The sequence below is a fragment of the Papaver somniferum genome, chromosome 7 (assembly GCF_003573695.1).
Source record: "Papaver somniferum cultivar HN1 chromosome 7, ASM357369v1, whole genome shotgun sequence".
Classification (NCBI taxonomy): Eukaryota; Viridiplantae; Streptophyta; class Magnoliopsida; order Ranunculales; family Papaveraceae; genus Papaver; species Papaver somniferum.
The window spans coordinates 180,246,967-180,266,951 of record NC_039364.1 but is presented as its reverse complement, the minus strand read 5'-3'; the positions used below and the strand labels follow the sequence as shown (position 1 = coordinate 180,266,951).

The 19,985-nt window shown below is 43.7% G+C and overlaps 2 protein-coding genes across 2 annotated transcripts; both read right to left on the bottom strand.

The window, feature by feature from the left end:
* Window positions 1-532: 532 nt before the first annotated feature.
* On the bottom strand, window positions 533-8,308 carry LOC113295630. Its single transcript, XM_026543962.1, has 3 exons — window positions 7,842-8,308; window positions 7,332-7,675; window positions 533-657 (listed from the first exon to the last, which is right to left on the bottom strand). Exons 1-3 carry the CDS (start codon window positions 8,306-8,308, stop codon window positions 533-535), a joined length of 936 nt encoding a protein of 311 aa, XP_026399747.1.
* A 1,625-nt stretch (window positions 8,309-9,933) lies between these two features.
* Window positions 9,934-11,241, bottom strand: LOC113295629. Its single transcript, XM_026543961.1, has 3 exons — window positions 11,152-11,241; window positions 10,634-10,914; window positions 9,934-10,360 (listed from the first exon to the last, which is right to left on the bottom strand). Exons 1-3 carry the CDS (start codon window positions 11,239-11,241, stop codon window positions 9,934-9,936), a joined length of 798 nt encoding a protein of 265 aa, XP_026399746.1.
* Between the last annotated feature and the right edge of the window lie 8,744 nt (window positions 11,242-19,985).

The following is a 19,985-nucleotide window of genomic DNA, read 5'->3' as shown; positions in this document are numbered from 1 at the left end:
CTCTCTCCAGAAATACTCTGGTTGGGAAGCTAAAGATCTTTGATCATGAACACTCGTCCAAATCCAAGGATGTGGCGTTCAATGCACTAAAAGACACAAAATTACTTGATAAGAGTAAAAATGTGTATATCTCTAAAGATGATCACTCTGAGACGTATTCATCACATGAAGATCTTGACAAATCAATCTCGATGATCACAAGACAGTTTATGGATCTTCTGTTGAAGAGAAGTAAATGTTTCTTCAGAGATAATCCAAAGGAATCAATCAAACCTCATAATCGTATTCATCCTAAAAACAGGGACGCTGATGAAACTGATGACGAGGATATGCCTCAGTGCTTTAAGTGTAAGGGTTTTGGTTATTTTGCAAACGAATGCCCAAATCGTAGAAAATACACTGGGAACAAAGGTCTTGCTGCGACACTTGATGAGATGTCTGACAATTATGATTCTGATGAAGACAATAAATCAAGTGTTTCCCTTCTATGTGAAAATATTGATTTTGATAATTGTATCAATACACACATCAATCATGATAATCTTATAGAAGAGAACCCAATCAAGATGGAAGAATCATTTGACCCCTCTGTTGGAAACTTTATGTTTAATGTTTCAGGATCAACTATGTGCCTAGCAGCCTGCACATCTCGGCTACCTGAACCATATTATACGTTGACATGCTCTTATTGTTCTCTCAAGGGTCATGAGTTTTCAAAGTGTTCTAAATACAAACACAAGATGAGATATGTCAACAAGCTTCAACAAAGAGCAGATCGTCTAGCCACCAAGCTTAAACTCGCGAAGAAAACATCTGAGGTATGTAAGATCTTATCTTCCTCGAACAAATTAGTTTCCAAAGATAGATATAGGCCATTAGAGAAGAAAACATGGTCTAAACATACGGAAAGGCAGGGCTCCATGAATTCCAACCAAAAGGATCATGGTGGAAAAATTGTTGTTCACCACAGCACAACTTGATTGTGTTGTCATGTGCATCTTGTCTCATGTACCTGTTCAAAAGAGACAAGATCTTGCACACCTCAGGCTTTAAAAAATAAATTTGTTTTAGTTTTGTTTTTTTAGCTTTGTGTTGTTTGGTTTTTTGGAATTCCTCCATATCACTGTTGATTGCAGAAGGGACCAGTTTGCCAAAAGAAGAGGGTTATTATCGACAATTCTACTCTTTTTAGGATTGTGAGTTGGACGTGTACGAACCTATTTAAAGGTTTCCAAACCCTACATTCCTTTTTTCTTCTCTGATACTCTTTACATCTTAAGACTGCTTGTTGAGGTTTGATTGTGAACTCCTCTCACAAAACCATGCTTTCATGGATACTCCAAGCACCATGTCTTCTGATGGGAAAGATATCAATATGATTGTCAAGCCATCAATCACTAAGGAAAAAGAGAAAGCTCAATTGTCTCCAACTTTAAAAAGAAAAAGAAGGAATGTGAGGAAGCCAAGAGTTGTTCCTTCAAACTCTCAGAAGTTTTCTGATGTTCTTGAAGAGTTGAAGCTGACAAGAAAAGAGATTCAACAAATAAAGTCTTGCGTTTTAAGATCATTGAAAATTCAGAAGGCCCTCGTTCGACATCATCAACCAAGAAGGTTTATTGGTATTGACTCCTTCTTCCATCAACCATATGTTCCAATGGCTGTTGACGACAAGGAGTTCGGGGACGACAAGGAATTTTTGAAAGATCTTAATGTCTAGTAAAACTTCTTAAAATAATTTTATTCTTGTTTTTGGTTAAGAAGGATAACTAGGGTTTGGAGTAGCCATTATTGTGAGTACACATAGCTATGTCCAACGGTTTCATCTTCATGTTTTTAGATTTATTTATTTAAATTCTAAAGTTGTTTGGGAAGATGATTTTTGCAGTATTGATCTTTATGGTTTTATATATTGCAATATGTTATGGGATATGTGTGTTTGCGTCCGTGAACTATTATTGTCCCATACGATGTCAAAAGTTATCTCGTTTATATGTCGATATGCATGTATTGATACAAGATCGATAAAATTTTGACAAACAAAAGTTAAGCCTATTATGTCATTTATTGATGGAAGATAGGTTAAAATCTTTTGTTTACGAGGACTATGTCTATTATATGTCATTGTGCAAATAGTGATGGAAAATAGAATGAATCCTTGTACATTCCGTAGTACTGATCTTCCCTGATCCATATTTTATGTATATACTGTGCGGCTCCATAAGTATTCTTGTGTGAGCATTTCCAACTAGACTAATCATAGATTCGTTTGTGGTTATTTTGGTTGTGTATTCCGATTAAATTAATCATGGGTTCTCTTGTGGTTAGTTTAATTGAGATTTTTGGATACAAAATCATTTTGTGGTTTTTGGTGTCCTAAGAAATCCTTTTTTTCTCGTAAAAGTAAGGTCGCTCTTGTTGTTCTTTCGGGAATGACATCAAATGGGGGAGAGTTCTTTTGAACTTGCGCTTAATTTCCATATCTTTGTGGGGAGTGCGGCTGTGGAATATTTGAAGAGTTATCTTATATCTTTATTAACTCCGTGATGAATGCATTTAGCTTCGGCTTTATGATTGCATCTAAACAAAGTTAATATGTACTTTTCTTTGGTCTTGAAGTGTCTCCATGAAAATTTCATTAGGATCCCGTTTTCGTACCTTTGCCAATTTTATTGACAAAAAGGGGGAGAATTAATATGAGTTCACACTACAAATACATATGGTTTTCATATCATTATGTAAGGGGGAGTGGTTTTCGTGTTGAGACGAAATATTGACTAAGGGGGAGTGATACATATCACCATAGTATTGTTGTTGAAGTTGTGATATAAGATCTTTGATGTTGTGTAATAATACTATGACCCTGTATAACAATGATCGAGAGCTTTTGTTTTCTCATTGTTATGGCTACAGAACTTTAACAACTATGATGCTGGACTGAACATCTATGGAATCATGGGAGTACTTGGAAAAGAAGAAGTTTTCGAGTAATGTTGAAGCACCAAGGAGATCAAGCATGTGGACGAGAAGCTACAAAGTTTTATCTATTTTGTAATCCATATGTGTTGATTGTTTTGTCACTAAAATTGACAAAGGGGGAGATTGTTAGAGCATTGCTCGGTCGAACTCGCATGCGTTTCTATCTCAAGCATGTTTGTCAATATTAGTGATCAAAACTATATGTCTTGATTTCTAGATTACTTATGACTAAGTCTCGGTCTAGGATAGTTAAGTGTATTTGAGCTCCAGACTCCATGGCGATCATCTTACGAAGACGACTCTAGGCCCCAGTGGAACATCATCCGGCTAAAAAGTTATGTGGAGACTTGAACTTATCTATTTCTCAAAAGTCTACTCTATCTCCTACTCTTGAGACAATAGTCGTATAAGTATGATAATTTTCATACATACACATTTGCTATTTCGAGCCGAGTTTACTCGCCTATCTTTTTCTCGAAATATGTGTTGGTAAGATTTTTCTTTAACCAATTTCATCTTTACCCGTGCCGAAAGTCATGATGACGTTTCAATCTTGAAAATAGCTTTGATGACGATAGTCGTGAATAATGATTTTTATAACATTATAGAAGAATGTTTCAATGATTGAAATGTAGAGTTGAGATTACCAACTATGGATATAAGCATATATAGTGTGTTCGCACATTAGTGTATAAATCCATGTGCCGAAAACCAAGTGTGTGTATATGTGTGCATACGGTATTGGTGAAGGAGACAGGTTGAGTACGCGTACCAACGGAAGTTTTCCAACCGAAAATTTCTGCTGAGTTTGTAGTTTGCAAACTAGTAAACCATTCACCTTAGGTACGCATACCCGTACGCGTACCGACAAAAGTTTTCGAACCGAAAATTTCTGCTGAGTTTGTAAACTCAAATCCGGCAGCTAGTGTTGATGGTGGTTTTTAGCTTAGGGTTAAAATCGTCACTATGACCATTAGCACATTTATTGAATCGATCAGCATGCTTACGTAAGAATTACTGGGGTATCTTTTTTTTACATGGGCCATGTTCACGGCAGAACCCTTAACATTGACTGACATCATCTATGCCAAACCCTAATTCTCATGCTACCGCGCCAAGGCATGCCAACCATGCCAGCCGCACCACTGAGCCAATGGCATGCCATGCCAGCCACGTCTCAGCGCCAAGGCATGCCAACCATGCGCGCCGCATTACTGTGCCAATGGCATGCCATGCCATCCACATCTTCGCGCCAAGGCATGCCGACCATGCCAGCCGCACCACCGTGTCAATGGCAAACCATGCCAGCCACATCTCCGCGCCAAGGCATGCCAAACATGCCAGCCGCACCACTGTGCCAATAGAAAACCATGCCAGCCACGTCTACCGCGCCAAGGCATGCCAACCATGCCAGCCGCACCACTGTGCCAATGGCATGCAATGCCATGCACGTCTTCGCGCCAAGGCATGCCAACCATGCCAGCCGCACCACTGTGCTAATGGTATACCATGCCAGCCACGTCTTCGTGCCAAGGCATGCCAACCATGCCAGCCGTACCAATGTGCCAATGGCATGCCATGCCAGCCACGTCTTCGCGCCAAGGCATGCCAACCATGCTAGACGCACCATGCGCCAATGGCATGCCAAACCCTTGGCCCCACCATGCCAAGCCAACCACACCTTGCCTTGTCCCCAACCATGCTAGCCGCACCATGCGCCAATGGCATGTCAAACCCTTAGCCCCACCATGCCAAGCCAACCGCACCTTGCCTTGGCCCCACCATTCCAAGCCAATCGCACCTTGCCTTGGCCCTACCATGCCAAGCCGTCCGTGTCAAACCCTTGGCCCCACTATGCCAAGCCGTCCGTGCCATTTGTCTTGGCCCCAACATGCCGGCCTTCCCTATGCGGCTACCGAAACGAAGGCGTGCGACGATCGGCGACCACCCTTCAATCCTAGATGCAAATCCTAGTCGTCCAAGGTCGCCAAACAACGCATGGTAACCTTTGGCCCAAAACCCTAGTTTTGGCCACGCCAAACCATGCCAAGGCATGCCATGCCACATGTGCCAATGGCATGCAAACCACCTTGCCGCGCCATACCATGCCGGCCTTCCCTATGGGGCTACCAAAACGAAGGCGTGCGATGATCAACGGCCACCCTTCCATCTTAGATGCAAATCTTAGCCGTCCACGGTCGCCAACCAACGCATGGTAACCTTTGGCCCAACGCCAAAACCCTAGTTTTGGCCACGCCCAAACCGCGCCAAGGCATGCCGGCCATGCCACATGTGCCAATGGCATGCCAACCACCTTGCCGCGCCATACCCATGCCGGCCTTCCCTATGCGGATACCAAAACGAAGGCGTGCGACGATAAACGGCCACCCTTCCATCTTAGATGCAAATCTTAGCCGTCCAAGGTCGCTAACCAACGCATGGTAACCTTTGTCCCAACGCCAAAACCCTAGTTTTTGCCACGCGCAAACCGTGCCAAGGCATGCCGGCATGCCACATGTGCCAATGGCATGCTAACCACCTTGCCGCGCCATACCATGCCAGCCGCACCACTGTGCCAATGACATGCCATGCCATCAACATCTTCGCGCCAAGGCATGCCGACCATGCCATCCGCACCACCGTGCCAATGGCAAACCATGCCAGCCACATCTCCACGCCAAGGCATGCCAAACATTCTAGCCGCACCACTGTGCCAATAGCAAACCATGCTAGCCACGTCTACCGCGCCAAGGCATGCCAACCATGCTAGCTGCAACATGCGCCAATGGCATGACAAACCCTTGGCCCCACCATGCCAAGCCAACCGTACCTTGCTTTGGCCCCAACCATGCTAGCCGCACCATGCGCCAATGGCATGCCAAACCATTAGCCCCACCATGCCAAGCCAACCGCACCTTGCCTTGGCCCCACAATGCCAAGCCAACCGCACCTTGTCTTGGCCCCACCATGCCAAGCCGTCCGTGCCAAACCCTTGGCCCTACTATGCCAAGCCGTCTGCACCATTTTCCTTGGCCCCACCATGCCGGCCTTCCCTATGCGGCTACCAAAACGAAGGCGTGCGACGATCAAAGACCACCCTTCAATCCTAGATGCGAATCCTAACCGTCCAAGGTCGCCAAACAATGCATGGTAACCTTAGGCCCAAAACCCTAGTTTTGGCCACGCCAAGGCAAGACATGCCACATGTGCCAATGGCATGCCAACCACCTTGCCGCGCCATACCATGCCGGCCTTCCCTATGCGGATACCAAAACGAAGGCGTGCGACGATCAACGGCCACCCTTCCATCTTAGATGCAAATCTTAGCCGTCCAAGGTCGCTAACCAACGCATGGTAACCTTTGTCCCAACGCCAAAACCCTAGTTTTTGCCACGCGCAAACCGTTCCAAGGCATGCCGGCATGCCACATGTGCCAATGGCATGCTAACCACCTTGCCGCGCCATACCATGCCGGCCTTCCCTATGCGGCTACCAAAACGAAGGAGTGCGACGATCAACGACCACCCTTCAATCCTAGATGCAAATCCTAGCCGTCCAAGGTCGCCAAACAACGGATGGTAACCTTTGGCCCAAAACCCTAGTTTTGGCCACGCCAAACCGCGCCAAGGCATGCCATGCCACATGTGCCAATGACATGCCAACCACCTTGTCGCGCCATACTATTTCGGCCTTCCCTATGCGGCTACCAAAACGAAGGCCTGCAACAATCAACGACCACTCTTTCATCTAACGCATGACAACCTTTGGCCCTAGTTTGGTCGCGCCTAAACAAAGCCATAACCCTAACTTTTGGACGCGCCTAAACTAGGCCATATTAAAATCCATACAGATCATGCTTTCATGCCACTTGTTACCAAACGAAGGGTTGCAATAATCAACGGTTACCTTTCCTCTTAAGATACAAAATCTCGACCGTCGAAGGTCACCATCGAGCCGGCAAGTCTCCCAAGCTCAACTTGCCAGACAACAACAACGTGCTACATGTTTTCCATGAAAACACTCGAGACATCAACGCATGTCACAAACTGGGGGATGCTCATTGGATATTGGTTTGGCTTTTTCTTTTTGTTAAATCCAAAAATTATATAGATGAAAAAAGATATTTACAAGATAGCTTTTGAGAAAAGAGGTCACAACAACCCCAAAAACTCAAAAAAACTATTTAAAATGAAAATAAGATACATTTGGTAACTCAATTGTTCTCAAAAAAACAGGTCTTCCAACATAGGTAATTCTCACTCCCTTAGCCAAAAGACAACCATGTTTCGCCAACTTATCTGCAGAAAAGTTTGCTTTACGATAGGTGTGAACAAACCTAATTGAATCAAACATACTCCGAACTGCCATCCACCTCTGTTGCGCAAACCATGGCAAAGAAAAATCTTCTAAATCCCGGACAACACTAGCCGAATCTGTACGAACAAGGATTTTAGAGTAACCCCATTGCACATCCCATTCAAGACCCAAAAGAATAGCATATAACTCCGCCAAGTAGTTAGAAACAAAGCCAAGACCGACACTCATAGCACCAACTACACCACAATTTGCATCTCTTGCGATCACACCTGCTCCAACTGAACCGGGGTTACCTTGCGACGCACCATCACAACAAATGAGCAATTCAGTTGAATCCGGAGGAGACCAGAAACAAGCTATTGGTTTAGCATGCTTCACCTTCCTATGTCACACTCGAAAGAAATCAAGCACACGGACATCATCAACTGTATTATGCATATCTCCCTTCAAGCGACAAGAATAGTCACTTATTTTCTTAAAAATACGCTGCATAAACAAGTTCCAGCTTATAACTTTCTTCTCAAAAGTTATTTTTGTTTCGATTATACCACAATTCAGCCCTGATCACCAAATTCGCAACCAACCAAAGGTCCTTCACCATCTGACTCTTACCTGACGCAGCCTTATAAGAAATGATGGGATTAGCATCAGGTTTTAAAGCAAAAATGCTTGAAACCCAATTCCAAATTCTGACAGCAAGTTCGCACGACCACAACACATGATCAAGGGATTCCTCCGTGTTTTTACACACACAACATCTGTTAGGAAGTTGAATTTTGAACCTGCTCCGTACTTTGTTTAGAGTAGCACAAGCACCACGTATAAATTTCCAGTTTTGCGCCGCTAATGAAGGATGAACATCTCCTCTCCAAATTACTTTCGCACCATCCATAGTTGGGTATTTTGTACGAACAATTTCCCTTGCTGAAGAGACAGAAAATCTCCATTTCAAATCAGGCATCCGCACCCTCCTGTCAGGTCCGTTACTCAAACTAGGCAAGTTATCATAAACCATTCCAGCTTGCGTCAAAGTTTGCATATGAATGTCCGGCAGAACCTAAACACTATCTTGAATTAAATCACTTACCCTAGCAGACCTGTCCAAGCTATCAGCACCAATAATATCTGCAATACATTCATTCCCATACCAAATGTCGAAATATAGGGAAGTAGCTCTACCATCTCCTAACAAATATTTAGAGTTAGCATCAACTTCCTTATGCACCCACTTGATCCCTGGAAAAATAGAGGATTTTACATAATAATCTTTGATAGCCCCTTCCTTCGTGGTGAATTTGGCCTCAAGAAAACGAGCCCATTTCTTAGAAGAATTTTTGATATTCCACCACAGCTTCATGAGTAAAGCTTTATTCATAACTTCCATCTTCACAAGACCAAGGCCCCCTTCACTATAAGGACTGCACATCTTGTCAAAACCAACCACAAAGGCTCTTGACAAATTCGAATCACCAGACCAAAGGAAATTCCTAATCACCCTTTCACATTGTTGAATAAACCTTCTCGGCCATTTATAAACCGCCATATTATGAATGGAGTAACTTGCAATTACAGACTTAATAAGCACAACTTTATCTTGAAAGGATAAAATATTACCTTTATAAATAGAGAGTTGATCTTTAATTTTGTCAATGATAGGACTGATATGCCCATAACGCACAGCACACGGCATGACTTGAACTCCCAAATATCTATCTGGAAAAGTGGTTAAACTCATACCAAGAAAATCAGTGATAGTCCTTCTCCTATTGAGCGACCCGCCTCCATAGTAAATCTTGCTCTTTTGTCTACACACGGTCTGGCCAGCAGAACGTTGATAAGAACCCAACAAATCCACCAGATTTTTCACACTCTTCATATTACCCTTGCAAAAGATCATAATATCGCCAGCAAAGAATAAATGGGTTGGTGAAATACCTTTACGCGAAACCATATAAGACATTTGTCCTGTCTGTTTAGTGATATTCCGACTTAAGACATCTTCAATCAAAACAAAAATCAGAGGAGAAAGAGGATCGCCCTGACGCAAACCTCTATTGATCTTGAAATAACCTTCTGGATTACCATTGAATAAAATACAAATACGAGCATATTGAAGAATATGAAGAATCCAAGAACACCAATTTTCCGAGAAACCATATCTCCGAAAAACCTCCAAAACAAAGAACCAACTAACTGTATCAAACGCCTGAGAAATATCGAGTTTAAGGCCCAAATTCCCATCCTTTCGCTTAATATGAAGTTCATTAACCATTTCCTACGCCAAAATGGTGTTCTCATGAATATTTCTCCCCTTCATAAAAGCAACTTGTTCCTCAGAAACCAATTTATCCAAAACAGTACCAACCTTGTTGCCAAGATTTGAGTTAAGATTTTGAAGAAAAAATTGCTCAACCCAATTGGTCTAAACTTACGAAGAGTGTTTGCACCTCTTTCTTTGGCCAGAAGAATAATCAAGCTAGAATTATTTCCATTCGGAATAACCCCAGACTGCCAGCAATAAATAATGGCATTCACCAAGTCTTGATGAATTATATCCCAACAATGCCTATAAAAGCAACCCGAAAATCCATCAGGTCTAGGAGGACTATCCGCATCCAAATCAAACACAACTTGTTTGATTTATTCAAAAGAAGGCACTAAATCCATACGCACACTCTCCTCAGCAGTAATGGACGTGTGATCATAATTAAACAGCGCATCCTCAATAGGAAAATCATCACCATTAAACTTAGATTCATAGTATGAAACTACGTGATCTCTAAGTTGGACAGCCTCAGAAATAATAGTACCATCCTCCGCAACAAGCTCAGAAATAGTATTGTGACTCCTCCTAGTCTGAATGCTATTATGGAAAAAAGAAGAATTACTAGAACCCTCCAACAACCATTTATTACGAGACTTTTGTTTTAACATAATATTTTGCTGCATCCGAATATCTTGAACCTTGATAGTTGCATCCTTCACCATATTGAATTTTTCCACATCCGAAGGATCTTCATCAGAATTTCTCAAAGATACCTCCATATGCAATTGAGCTTGTTTCAACCTATTATTAACATTTCAAAAAACAGATTGATTCCATAACTTAATAGCTTCCTTTAAACGTATCAGCTTGAAAGGATAAATAAAATCAGGAGAGCCAGTAACTGGTGCACTCCAACTTTCCTGAACCATACGTAAAAAATCCGGATGTGTAAACCACATCTTTTAAATTCTAAAAGGAGCGCGCCTTGGTCTTTGAGTAACAAAAGAATGACCAATAAGAACTGAATGGTCAGAAACTTCCCTAGGAAGAGATTTAAACCGCCAATTCATATACTTCGTTAGCCATGCATCATTAATAACAACACGATCCAATTTACTTATAATTCTATGGATACCGGATTGGCCATTAGACCAAGTAAGACGACTACCCAAAGAATCAGCTTCAAACAGATTATTGTCCTCCATCCAGTCCGAGAATTCATTAATACAAGAAGTCCTTGGTTCATTACCTCCTTTATTTTCATCATTACGAAGAACGCAGTTGAAGTCCCCAATAATTAGCCAAGGACTAGTTTCAAACAAGTTAAGTTGCTGCCAAAGTCCTCTGCGTATCACCTGTATGTAACTAGCATGGACAAATTAAATAAAAACCCCATCAATCTTAATAGTAATAGCTTGACGAATAGAATTAATCATCTCCGGATCATTGAAAACATCTAGCCAAAGAATCCATAAATTCCCAACCCGAGCAACTGTAGAATTATGAACAGCCGAAATTTTAAAACCCGGCAAATTTAACCTCAACAACAGATTATCAGAATAAGCAATCTTTGGTTAAGCTATGCATAAAACCTCAGGCTTATGATCTTTAACTAACTCACGTAATTTAACACATTCATCCAACTTCGCAACCCCATTAATGTTCCAGAAGAGTACACGCATTAAAAACCTGATTTTTGAGTGTTATTTAACTTGTTTGTAGAAGCCAAACCTTTCCCTGCATTGGCAGTACCATTCTTAGCAATACCTAGTGAACGACCCTTCTTAACCTTAATTCCTAAGGCATTAACTTCAGAATCAGAACCAGAGTTGGATTCCAACTCCGTTGAGGAAGACGTATCTAGAGAGTCTGTGGGCTTTAGAATTCTCCTAGCCTGACGTTTCTCCACATCCAAGTTACCCCATTTCGAACCCTTAACTCCAGAAGCAGCTTGTTCCGGTGTCATCTGTTCCCCCAAATTCTCCTCTTCACGTAAAACTTCAGCATTAATAGCCTCTTCAGTTAATCCAAATTCATCACTGAGAACACCAAATCTGTTAGGTGAAAGAACCACCTCAGTCTCAGAAATAACATTATATAAAGGAGTGTTTGTAGTGTTGGCATGCACTTCATGCACAGGATCGTGCGAAGTCTCATGCACTACTATCTGCAAAGGGGTAGAAGACGAGTTGACAACATTCCTATCCGTCAAATTCTGTCTAGTTCTTGCCAATTCAACAGAGTTGTCTGACTTGGATACTAAGGCGCCGGTTCCCTCTAACACAGTTCCTTTCTCCAATGCTAATTCATCAATTGCAGCTTGCTTGGCTTTTTCAAGCTCAGCAGTGGCTGCACGATAAATAACTTCAGAACGATCAACAGACGCCTCAAGCTGAGTGATTTTCTCCACATCACCAGCATTCCCCTCATGCGAACCCTGGTTTGCTGCATTGTTTTTCTTGCCACAACCATTTTTCCTCTTTGGTACATTCTGCCAAGAAGATTGCTCAACAGATTGACCAGTAGTCTGGTTAGCAGGTTGGTTTGAAGCATTCTTAGGAGATTGCTTCTTTTTACATTCCTTTTCATTGTGACCAATAATGTTGCAATGCAAAGAAAACTTTGGACATTTAGGAATTGACAAGTATTGCCAAAACCTGTTGCCTTCAGAATTAAGACGAATTCTAGAAGGAATGTGTTTCCCAAAATTTATATCCACCAAAACAGCAGCATAATTACCGAAATCCAAATCTAGGGTTTTCTGATCAACCACAATAGGAGTTCCCAGAACTTTACCCATAGATAATAAAGTTTTTTCAGTCCAATGTTCGACTGGCAGCCCCGAAAATTGCACCCAAACAGTTGCATGGGACGTAGCTTGCTTATCAGGGTTGAAGCTTGGGTACCAATCGATCAACCGAAGAGATGTTGATCAATGAACCACTTCTTTTTACGTATCTTCTCCTTATCCTCCTTGGAGTTGCACATAATAATGAAAAAATCTTTCTTCATAGGTATAAACTTGGCTGAATATCCCCATTGTTTCTCTAGGTTTTGCTTAAGCTCATTGAACTTTAGACCAGTGTGATCAATTCGAGCAGTGAAGCTGTGTTGTAAAGGAGCGCAACCCTCTTGAAAAAATTCCGTTGGAATATCCAGGGAAGGTTCACCCTCAATTAACTTAGGGTTTGGAAAAGAAGAAATATCAACTTTTGTAGACTGCAAAGTTTTCTTTTGTTTGAAAGCATCCGCAAAAGAACGATTCCCACTTGAATCACCAATAAATAAAACACGATCAGATTCAATTGTGAATCAAACAAAGTTTAATTCACGTGAATTTTTTTGAAAACTCAAAACCCTAGAGTGAGCGCCAGAGTTTCTCTCTCATCATCAAAAATAGGTCAGTTAAATTGGTTTGGCGGTTTACAGCGTGCGACGTACACTACGCCCGTTATAAGATAGTGTCATAAGGATGAGGCGGTTAGTAAATACAGGGAGTAATGGTGAAACGCTTTCTTTTATGGAACATCAATTCCAGGCGTTACCGGTTACCACCTCCTCCCATTTACTCACCCGTTTTCCATTTCTTAATGAGACCAGAGTACGCTTCACTTCGACTTGTATAAATAAACATTACCTATTTCCACCAAACAACAAGTTCAGGTCAGGAGCATACAACACTCAGAAAACATTTGCTAGCTTTCCATCTGTTAGCTTCCCACTTTCTGATACAAGTCGTGGAACAACTACTCTTCCAGAATCAACTTTCTGGTCTCAACACTCTCTTCGCTTCCCTCCCCAAAACCAACCCTTCTCCTTCATTTTGTGACCGAAGCAAGTGTGGAACAACCATTTCTTGGTTTAGGCCGGATTTGTACAGATTGATCTCTCGAATCTAAAGTACTCCCTTGCAGTACATTGTTTAGGGTTTAAACTCGTTTCTCACCCACACACCCGAAATTACCAAAATCAGCAGAAACCGTTTTCACTCTCAAACAATTGGTGACCACAGTGGGAGATTGATCTTTCGGTTACAATGTCAATTTTCAATCATCGATCTCATACTTCGACCAGGACGTCAGGACGGTAGCGGCAAACGATCCGCTCAGGGATCGACGACTCAGCTACCAGATGGCCCGATACGATCCGCTCAGGGATTGACGACTCAGTTACCAGACGACCCGATTACCAGTCATGACATCGCAAGGGGCGACTGGGGACTTCCCAGAGGTTAAAAGCAAACGATCTTCCCAGGGATCGGAGACTCGATTATCAAGTGACTCAAGGGCGACTGGGTACTTTCCACAATCGCGGTGCTTCCCACAAAACTCGTACTTGCACCTGACTCATTTTTCGTTAGTAGATCCAAAAAACCGAGTAGGTATTGCCTAGACAAAATACATGGTTTACTATTTCAAGTTTTCACGGGAATGATAAAACCGATAGCCATGTTATGCTTCATCCCATGTCATCTACCGACACGCAACGTTCACGGTTCCATATCTTCCCTGGGATGTTTGTGTCAGTTACAATCATAACCAAAAACGGCATCATCCTAAAACAGTTCATCCCAAGTAATAATCCAAAACCCTCATAGGTAACACTTGTCTATCAATCCAAAAACCAGAAAAAGTCGAACCATAAACTAGGCGTTTTTTTGCCTTTCAATTAAAAAAAAAAACTAAGGAAAGGAGGTTCAGAAAAATAAAACGCTAAGGAAAATCACCCAACAACGGCCTGCTCTTCTTGGAGAAAGCCTCCTTCGTACTTTCGAGAGCCGCCCGTTTCAGCTTCATCTCCCTGGACAACCTCTTGATCTCCGCCTCCTGTTGTGCGACCTCATCCACTGAAGGACCTTCAACCGCCGTAGCCTGCAACTTTTCGATCTCATAGAAACCTTCAACAAACCAGGGAACGTTGAACCATGGTATACGCACACATCACGATGGAACTTCCAGCTTGCGACCACGTCCTAAGAACGGTATGGCCAGTCACCTTGCACATGTCGTCGATCGAAGATAAAGCTTCCTCCACACGCTTGACCAGCGCAAAACGACTAGTGACCCTTTTGGTTGTGGCGATGTGTCCATACCTTTCTCATATCTTGGTATATAACGACTCGTGTTTGGATGGCACGCTGAAGCCACCGACCAGCACATGATATGGATAAGGAACCAGGAATGGAGGAGCAAAGGTAGCACCTGGAACTGAATCAGCAACCAGCAAGGGATTCCTAACTACAATTGCGCCAACGGACACTGGAGTACTCTCCATTGTCTGAGTCGCGACAATACTTTCATTTCGATCAACCTCTGTTTCAAGGTCACCAGGTGCAGCTGCCACGATTGAAGACAAAGCCGTATCTCTGCAAGTCTCTGTCTCGGGACCATCTTCAGAAACGACTCCCCCTGTGATATCATGGATTAGATATTTTCCAGAAAGAAGAGAGAGAGGGAAGAAGGGAAAACGTGTATGAAACTCACTGATTCGCTTTCAGACTGACTAAAAGAATATTCAGCACTGCTGTCGGAAGAACTATTCTCGCCGCCACTGGACTCCGAACTTTCTTCCTTCTCGGATTCCCCTTCACCATGGATAGGTTCAACATCACCGCCCTTCGTCTCGAGAAGCGTTGTTTTATGACTACTTGCAAGTTTGGCGAAGGCGTTCACACTGCTGAGACCCTTAATAAAGCGCCAAGATGGTTGTTCAGGAATAAAATAAAGATTTACACAATTCAGTTAAGCTAGCGAGAAGGTGATGCCTACCCGGATGTTGGGAGAATTGAAAGTCACGAGGGCCGCCGGATCTGCAGAAATCGACGGAAAACCACCTGCACGATTTTTTGATCGCCGCTCCCTCGCTTGGGGGTTGTCCGTACCCGTACTGGGCGACTTTCATTTAGTTAAAGAAGGATCCCTCGACAACGGATGCCTCTCCAAAATCGCAGGAGTAGGCTTACCACGGGTATTCTCCACTGCAGCTTTCACAAATTTCTGGATGACAAGGAACTCACTCTGCCAGAATGCGTTATACTTGGAGGTAGTCGAAGGATTTCTTTCTGAAAATGGGAAGGGGAGACTTTTACCCGGCATGAGAACACTAGCATCAAGAACGGATGGTAACGAGTCCTCTGGAGCTACCAGCTGACGAACAAGAGGGACCCCTTGGTAGAAACCCATATGCCGAGCTGCTCGATCAATATTGTAAGAGACTGCCTGACACGATCCTCGAAAGAAAGACGGTACATAACCAGACGTACAACTTCGCATGAATACAACCTCTCCAGCACTCATATTCTTTTCGTCAGAGAGAAAAGACATGTCGGAGCAGGAGCAAAAGTGTTAACCTGAACTATGGAGTCATGCACCGGAGCCTACAGACGAAAGTTGACCGCGTACGAATTGTCGAGGAAATCAACCAGGTTTGAACCGGATTTTGGGCGCCTATTCGACCAGTGAAGTATCCTCGAACCACCACAAGACTCGGGAAGTGAGGCCAACGGTTTAGGAGCATATCTCTCGAAATGCTCCCATAACCATGCCTGGAGGAAAGCGGCATGAACATACGAGTCCACTTTCATGTAACCATTTGAAGCGCGCATGTACGCAACCAGATGACCCAAGTGTGTGTACAGAGAACCGAGAAACAAGCCGCCAATAGGGAGAACGACGCCTTTCGCTAATTTTATGGCAAATTTGATAAGTTCTGGCCTTATCTCCTTCTTACCAGAGCCATCATCGAAAATATCTCTGGATAACCAAAGAGCCAAGAATGCAGCGACATGAAGCATATATTCTTTTGATCCGGTTCCAACTCATCAGGAAACCATTGAGATACTCACCAGCTGCAGAAACACCTTGTATCGTTTTCTTTCCGAACGAACCCTTTCGACTTTGCAACCAGGGCGGCACGCGATTCTTCTTCATCTTCTGACAACTTGATATTGAGGTTTCCTGTTATTAGAAGATTCAGCAGAACGACCGCACTTTCTAAGGAGATAGTCATTTCACCCCACCTTCATATGGACGTATGGGTATCTGGACACCATTTGGAGATGAAAGCAACCAAACCCGGGATATCTTTCCTAATTTGGAGTGCTGCAGAAGCCGCGACAGCATCAATGATTTGTGCCTTGGTCAAGCTAGCTCTTACGCAGTCTTGGCTTATCATGAATTGCATCCACTTTTCAAAGGAACGCAATGGACTCACGGGGGTTTTAAAGTCAACGAGAGAAGCGGAATACTCTTTCCTCTGAAGGAAAAACCGTATTACGTCCCCTAGCGGAACCGACCGAGCCCCTCCTTCACTCTCTAGACCAGTCAGAAGAATTGGCACATGCTTGGGACGATTTCTCCTGGCAGAAAATATCGTGAAGAATTCATCATCCACGTTTGGCTTGGAGTTTCCAACGTCCTTTGGTACGGCAGGGCTTTCCTCAGGTGACATCCTAACAAAGTTTCCTACGCTTCTTTCTCTATCGAAGTGACTACACTGAAAAACAAAACGAAGAGAAGTTACTACAAGGGGCACGACAACTATTTTGTCGGCAATGAAGAATCCATTTCAGGCGCGAGCCAACTTTGTTTTTAAATCGCAAGTTATAACATGCACTACCGAAGAAATGGAGGCCAACAAATCCTACGTCGCCACGAAAAACTCGCCTCTTACCAAAGCCGTACCTTGTAGCAGAAAGTACGCACCCGGCTAAGAAGGCGCGCCCCCACCGTGGAGACAATGCACACGGCCACACCTAGGAAAAGGAGGAAACCCTAAAAACTAGGTTTTCGCTGGACATGAATTAGTGTCGGTCACCTGCCCGTGCATACCTACTTGGCATAATAATTGAGGTGGCTAACATTATCGCGGTGTTCACTCTAAGTTATTTCTACAAATTTATGGAAGGTACGCCTACGTCTAGGGTTTACACCAACATAGAAGAACAATATTTCTACAAGTTCATGAAAGGTACACCTATGGCTAGGGTTTGCGACGATACAAAAAAAAGAGAGAGAAGAGATCGAAAGAGAAGCGCTGGAGTACGTACCTAGAATATGCTTGCCCGCTTTACCGCTCTGTTGCTAGCCCAAGGACGTGAGAACAAAGATACAAAATAAAAAAGGAGAGCAAACCCTTTCATAGGTGTGACACTTTTGGAATTTGATTAAGGAAGGGATTTCCCGTTTTAGCCACGAACGAAAAGAGATAACCGGGACCGCAATGGCAAACCACATGACGCCAACGGACACGCCACACCGAGCCAGCGCCCGCGCCAAGTCTATGCCTGCGGCTCCATTCCTAGCCAGTAAAACGCATGCAACTCCATTCCAAACCAATCCAACACTAACGGCTTCATTCCAAGCCGATCTGGTGCCCAATAATCCATGTCATTCCTTGCCTCACGGTGCCCTAACAGTCTGCGCCATACCATGCCATGCCGAGTTAGCACCGTTCCAAGAGTACGCACCACGCCAGTACCGAGCCAACGTCCACGCCGAGCCAACGTGCACGCCCAACCAACGTCCATGAACAACCATCGACCAAGCCCATTCCCACACTCGCGTCGTACCAAGTCCAAGCCAACGCAATGCCTGCGGCTCCCCTTCCAAGTTGCACCAATACCAAGAACTTGCCAAGCCAGCATCTCGGTATTCCCTAACTCAGCCAAGATGAGGCACGACCAGACTAAGCCGACGATTTTCATCTCACCACTTCACGGTCTACACCGCAAATAAGATCTATGCAAGGCCGCCAAACACGAGGACCATGAACTCTCCCTACCTATCGAAAAAGGTTAGTCAGACCTTCTTGACCGTCTTTCCACGCCTTATCATTTCGATTTTTTCCTTGCCCGTCACCATCTTATGCTTACCTCACAACAAAGCTCCTGTTCCGAGCTAAGCAGGGGACTTAATGTTGATGGTGGTTTTTAGCTTAGGGTTAAAACCGTAAAACCGCACATCTGACATGACGTCACTATGACCATTAGCACATTTATTGAATCGATCAGCATGCCTACGTAAGAATTACTTGGGTACCTTTTTTTTTACATGGATCTTGTTCAACGGCAGAACCCTTAACATTGACTGACATCATCTATGCCAAACCCTAATTTTCATGCTACCGCGCCAAGGCATGCCAACCATGCCATCCACACCACTGTGCCAATGGCATGCCATGCCAGCCACGTCTTCGCGTCAAGGCATTCCAACCATGCCAGCCGCACCACTGTGCCAATAGCATGCCATTCCAGCCACGTCTTCGCTCCAAGGCATGCCAACCATGCCATCCGCACTACTATGCCAATGGCATGCCATGCCAGCCACGTCTCCGTGCCAAGGCATGCCAACCATGCCAGCCGCACCACTGTGCCAATGGCATTCCATTCCAGCCACGTCTCCGCGCCAAGGCATGCCGACCATGCCAGCCACACCACCGTGCCAATGAAAAACTATGCCAGCCACATCTCCGCGCCAAGGCATGCCAAACATGCCAGCCGCACCACTGTGCCAATAGAAAACCATGCCAGCCACGTCTACCGCGCCAAGGCATGCCAACCATGCTAGCCGCACCATGCGCCAATGGCATGCCAAACCCTTAGCCCCACCATGCCAAGCCAACCACACCTTTCCTTAGCCCCAACCATGCTATCCGCACCATGCCAAGCCAACCACACCTTTCCTTAGCCCCAACCATGCTATCCGCACCATGCGCCAATGGCATGCCAAACCCTTGGCCCCACCATGCCAAGCCAACCGCACCTTGCCTTAGCCCCACCATGCCAAGCCAACCGCACCTTTCCTTGGTTAATTATTTGTGAACCAACTAAGTGTACACGTTTAGGTACGGTTACTCAAACCTACATGAATGCGTTTCATTTATGTGTGACATGCTAAGTTTCGATCTAACGGTTGAAAGATATTAGCTTGGTTGAATCTGGTTTTTCATCTAACGGTGAATATTGAATGCTTTGTTACCAAGGTAACTTACATTGCAAACCCTGATTTGAAAACTATATAAAGAAGACATTTGCCAACTAGAAAAACTAATCCCCACACCTCCTGTATGATACTAGTTGGTTTTGCTAGAGTCGATTCTCCTTTTACCTTAGGTTTCTTCTCGAGACCCTGTAGGTTAATGACTGAAAGACTTCATTGGGATTGTGAAGCCATACGAAACTACTTCTCTTGTAGTTGAGCGATCTGATCTTTCCATTTTATATCGTACGAATTCAATTGAATAATTGACTTGAGATTATATCTCCGATAGGTTAAGATAAAAAGAAATCACAAACATCTTCGTCTCATCGTTTGTGATTCCGAAATATCTAGTTTCGCTACAATACGATTTAGATTATTGCGAGGTGATTGATAATACTAGGATGTTTTTCGGGAATATAAGTCTGGGTTATCAATTAGTTCTTGTT

Excerpts from the sequence above, each read along its gene's own strand:
- LOC113295630 (XM_026543962.1), bottom strand. The coding sequence starts at position 8,308 with ATGGTTTATGATAACTTGCCTAGTTTGAGTAACGGACCTGACAGGAGG. Across the intron at positions 7,676-7,841 it reads GTGATCAGGGCTGAATTGTG|GAAGGTGAAGCATGCTAAAC; the intron begins GTATAATCGAAA and ends AGTGTGACATAG. Across the intron at positions 658-7,331 it reads GAGGTGGATGGCAGTTCGGA|GTAGCCGAGATGTGCAGGCT; the intron begins GTATGTTTGATT and ends AATATGGTTCAG.
- LOC113295629 (XM_026543961.1), bottom strand. The coding sequence starts at position 11,241 with ATGCGTGTACTCTTCTGGAACATTAATGGGGTTGCGAAGTTGGATGAA. Across the intron at positions 10,915-11,151 it reads TTAAAGATCATAAGCCTGAG|GTGATACGCAGAGGACTTTG; the intron begins GTTTTATGCATA and ends AGTTACATACAG. Across the intron at positions 10,361-10,633 it reads AATGATGCATGGCTAACGAA|GTTGAAACAAGCTCAATTGC; the intron begins GTATATGAATTG and ends TGTTAATAATAG.